Source organism: Formica exsecta, unplaced genomic scaffold (assembly GCF_003651465.1).
Source record: "Formica exsecta isolate Colony F162 unplaced genomic scaffold, ASM365146v1 scaffold423, whole genome shotgun sequence".
Lineage (NCBI taxonomy): Eukaryota > Metazoa > Arthropoda > Insecta > Hymenoptera > Formicidae > Formica > Formica exsecta.
This window is the reverse complement of record NW_021851472.1, coordinates 122,985-128,235: the sequence shown is the minus strand read 5'-3', so window position 1 is coordinate 128,235 and position 5,251 is coordinate 122,985. Positions and strand designations below refer to the sequence as shown.

Below are 5,251 nucleotides of genomic sequence, written 5' to 3'. Positions count from 1 at the left end.
TTATAGTGACGCACTATATGCCCGCGTCACTATAAATGCCGCACCCTGTATATGTATATAAAATTTAGTTACTTTTAAATATAATAAATAAAGATATTTTACATATATATCTACCTATATAAAACAATCCCTGAAGTTATCATGTTTTTATCATCGAAATGTTGAATTACTATATGATCTATTTGCCGAGACATTTTCTGTGATCTTCTCCATTCGCTTTTCAAATGCTCCGTAACTTCTTCCACAATATTTTGTGCATGATACAGGAGATATGAAATGATCTTTCTGTTTAACATATTGGCCACAGTTCCAAGCGCATTACGAATTAATAATTCTGCACGATTAACTATAACTGCCGCGATGACAGAAGTAGACATTGCAGGAGTAGTATCGTAGTTTATCGATATCATATTATTTTGAAGTACTTTTATTTGTCGTGTTGGCATATTTGAAAAAGCCGTGTAACCAAGAGGATGTATTATAGAAATATCAAAGGTCGCTTTTAATTCCGGTTTGTCCCAACATGGAAACAAATGCCGGGCACCATCTATCTGATAATGTGTTGCAGCTATCCACCTATTATAATTTAAAAATCATGAATAACATAACGATAAATTCTTGTGTTTTTGCCAACATAGAAATATTGAACACCAGAAAATGTATAAACATTATATTTAAATAATAATTTAAACTCAATTTGTTATTACTTATCACTATACAACATTTTTACTGTTAGTCACGATAAATCATTTTTCTTTTTTTTTTTATTATATATTGTATAATATGTATAATATTTAATAATATTTTTGGTTATTTATATATATAATTACAATGAATTAGATATTTAATAATGTATTTCATATAACATGCATTTATCAATTACTCACCCTCTATTGTTATCTTCACTTTCCATTAAAATTAAAGTTTCGTTGCTTTTTTTATCAGCCATAACACGGACCAATTTACTTTTTATAAAAGAAAAAGTTCTAAAACCTTCATTATCAGCTATAATACCGATAAATTTCATATTCAAGGTATAACGCCCCGATGCTATCTCATTCTTGAAGGAAAACTCAGCAATCTGCGTCTTACTATCACGTAAATATTGTATTGGTTTATAAATGACCATTTTTTTGTCATCAGATTGCTGAAATCTTGGTGGATTATCAGTTAACTCTATATCCAGTATACATTGTACATCTAAATGTAAATTTATGGTATGTGTGGGTTGAAGAATATTAATGCTGACGTTGCATTCGCCATAGAAAGTATCTTCATCATATGGTATAAGCTTGATGTTGTAATGCTCTGGTTTTATATAATCCAGTAATATAAATGACTGTTTGTTGGTCAAAGGAGCCGCCGCAGCAAAAAATATTAAACCGCTACTTAATAATAATTTTAAAAATATCATATTTCTCTCTTAATATTTGCCTTAGGTGTCTGCAAAAAAAATTTTTTTTTAAGAAATAAACAGACAAAGAAATTAAAGATAACTTAATATATCATGATCTATAATAATAATAATAATAATAATAATAAATATCCATAAATAAATAAAACGGGTAAATGAGAGTCACCGCACTAGATAAGGGGCGCCAAAATTATGTTATTCTTCATAATTGCATTTATTAGATGTTTCGATCTCAATATTGGACCATTTCCAGTAACTAAATACAAAATTACAAAATAAATAAAAAAAAGAGAAATTAAACGTTGCGCAGTACTCCCTCTATATCGTTTTATTTTATATAAAAATAAAAAAATAAATACAACATAAAGAAATATTAAATCCACATTTATTAAAAGATCTATTCACACACATTAAAAAAAATTGATAAATTTTTACCACATATTTTACTACATAATACGCTATAAAATACATGTTATTTTAATAAAATAATATTACAAATATATCGTTTATTCTTGAGCTTAAAATGTTGTACTGATCTAAAAATGACTTTACTCTAGATATATATATATATATATATCTTTAAACTTACGGATATTATTAACAAGCTTTTGGACAGATAATTTTAAACACAGAAATTAACAATGTAAAATTAATATTGCATGATATATTATAATAACAGCTCTGTGTGATATTAAAATAAATTAAATAACATAAATTGTTATGATAAAGAATAACGTATTAATTATTTATAACATAATTTGTTTGTAACAATTATCTGTTCTATCTTTATCTTACGCTCATAATTCTTGAAATAATTACAGGATAGTAAAATACAGTAATCAAATGTATTTTTAAACATGCAAAAAGGTACAAAATATAATGTAAATGCTGTCACTGGTAACTTAAGATTGAAAACTTATAATTTCTTATATAAGAAATACAATAAATTATAGTATATTCAGAGATAAAGTGATTGATTTTTTCAAAGAAACATATAAAAAATTACATAAAGATGTAAACCATCTAAGTAATAATTATATCAATGTAATTACACACACATACAAATCCCCGCCTCCTCCATACATACACATTTATTTTTAAATATATTTGTCTTAAAAAATATAAAATAATTTGTTTTTTTATTTATTTATTCAATTTTATCATTTATTTGCTTCATTTACGATTAATGATTTTGAAATACGTCTTACTTCTTTTACACAATTTACTGAATTCTTTATATTTCAAATAATAAGTTTTATATTTTAAACTATAAAAAAATGTGTTACACATAAATTAATATGCTGAAATATTTCTTTTGATTGTAAAAATCAAGATATGTGTTTAATATAATTTAAATAATTTTAACAAACAAACATATATTTTTTATTTTATTTTTTAGATCTATCATATTTATTAATATATTTTTTATCCGAACTGCATATGATGAGATACCTATAGCTATAATATTACAGCTAGCAATAAGACAATTTAAACTGGGATACATCATAAAATACTTTTTTTTTGCCTAAATTTAGATATTTACATATGTTAAGAAATTTATAAGATGTATGATTTCCTTTTTCTGTAAATAAATTTTATAAATAGATTATTGTAATTAGAATCATATATTATCATATTTGTACAAACCATAACATATTACTTATGAACATGGTTCAAGGAACCTGCAATATATCGAGTTGTGTACTTACAATTACTTTATTGCAAATCTTTGTAATTGCGATATTGTATTACATTCTTCAATGAATAATAATTAATTAATTAAATTTTATTTTACGATTCAATCAACCTCTCTAGTTGAGATAATATTTTTAAACATGTTCTCATTAATATGCGATTGGAGTTTTAAAATACTTAATTTTATAAATAAAGATTAAATGGATTATTAATTATATTAAATATTATATTTTGAAATAATTCGTAATATGTGTAATATTTTAATTTTTAAGGAAAAATTACATCGAATTCGTAGCAAATGCCAATTTATATTGTTAACGCGTTTTGAAAGTCACATTTCATATACTTTATTCTATGTCTATTCTTATCCTATATCACTTTGTCTTATGTAACCGATGCTTCTATTTATTTATTATGTGTTGTACTTATCTATTCGATCGTTACTTATTTGATAAGACCAAAATTATATTTACAAAATTTTTTAAATATGTTGTGTTAAGTAAATCGGATCGAGAGAATAAAAACTTGAAAACAATTACCGCCTTTGCATCTATTAGATATACATCATTTTTAACAATTTGGTTTATGTCTCCCCGTGTTGTTACTACACAGTTCAGCTTTACTTTATCTTAAAGATCGCGTATGCCATAGATTTGTATCATAAAATGTATAGAATATAATTTTCACATCGAATAATTAACGAACGACAAAGAAATATTCAAGATTAAAAAAATATTATGATATACATTTGATTCATGTTTATATTTAAGAGCAATTCGAATGCGTTTTATATTTTTGTGCTCGCATTTTTTATATATTTAAAGCAGACATATACATATATATTTTATATAACTCACTTTGTATATTGAGATCGTATACAACAAGTTGTATTATGCAACTATACTGCTTTGTAAAAATTAGCTACAACCAATCTCTCTATCTTGTGTCGTCTCGCTATCCGTATGATATTGGAAGTATATACCAAAACAATTACGATCTTATCATTTCAAAAGGTCACCAATAACTGACGACGCTCAATACACGATATCATAATAAATATGTAATATTAGGTCAACAGTTCTAAGGTTATTAATCATTAAAAGACATCCTAATAATACTGTCAGACTTTAGCACATAATCATCGATGAGCGTTATTTATAGATTTAACGTAAATTGAAATTAATTTCAAAGAAATATGCAAACAACAATAAACAAACATTTGATCTTTTATTTTTATCTTCAAAGTTTTTACTATATTTATATACATGCGCGCGCACATGTATTCTTATTAAAATCCGCATCTATGCGGGTTTTATATTATTAGTCAGCCTATTGCAAAAATTTTAGCACATAGATTGCTATTCTTCGTGTTACGGACGACATGAGGTGGGCCATTGATAAGAGAATGGTGACAGTTGCTCTGTTCTCTTTGATTTCTCCAAAGTATTTGATTGGATATGCCATGACAACCTTCTATGTAATAAAATAAACCATTCTATGTAAATTAAAAAAAACTCAAATTCCCCAAATCTGTCATTTAGTGGTTTAGCAAATACTTTAAGAGAAGGAAACAAGCCGTTCATGACATTGATACGAATTTTCTTCTGGAAATATTCAGAGCATGATGTTCCACAGGAATTTATACTGGGTCCGCTATTATTCTGCCTTTAAATGGTTTCAATGAGATAATTAGCCAGTGCAAATACAGTTATTAAGCAGACGATCTCCTAATCTATCTGTCCTCTAAATAAAATAAATAAGTGCATCAATAAGATGAACGAGAAAATCGAAGCCATCAGATTTTTGGCAAAATCTAATAATCTTCTATTAAACAACGCCAAAATCAAGGCACTGAAGGTAGTGCATCTCTTATGACATATAAGATTTTGGAATTCACAATTTAGAAAAGTTTTTAATAAAATAAATAAGAATATATAGAAACCTTGTGTGCCAAGAACTGCGCTATATAATTTATTATAAATTAAATATTAATAATACATTAATAAAATACATTATAAGCTTTAGACAATTTTTAGAGTATTTAAAATATTAATAATACATATTAATGTAACAACAATTTGTTAATATCTATATACATATATATGTATTTAAATATTAATTATATATATGTATATATGTATA

At 25.3% G+C, this 5,251-nt stretch overlaps 2 protein-coding genes across 2 annotated transcripts in view; both read right to left on the bottom strand.

The window, feature by feature from the left end:
* The window catches only part of LOC115240271 (aminopeptidase N-like), a 62,588-nt gene extending 60,865 nt beyond the window's left edge, over positions 1–1,723 (bottom strand). The window contains exons 1-2 of the mRNA XM_029815325.1: positions 888–1,723; positions 115–576 (exon numbers count right to left, since the gene is read on the bottom strand). Of these exons, the coding sequence (XP_029671185.1) occupies positions 115–576; positions 888–1,414 (989 nt within the window). The 5' untranslated portion in view covers positions 1,415–1,723. The remainder of the gene's footprint in view (positions 1–114; positions 577–887) is intronic.
* Positions 1–5,251, bottom strand: part of LOC115240270 (aminopeptidase N-like) — a 98,123-nt gene that overhangs the window by 73,507 nt on the left and 19,365 nt on the right. The gene's annotated exons all lie outside the window — the stretch shown is intronic.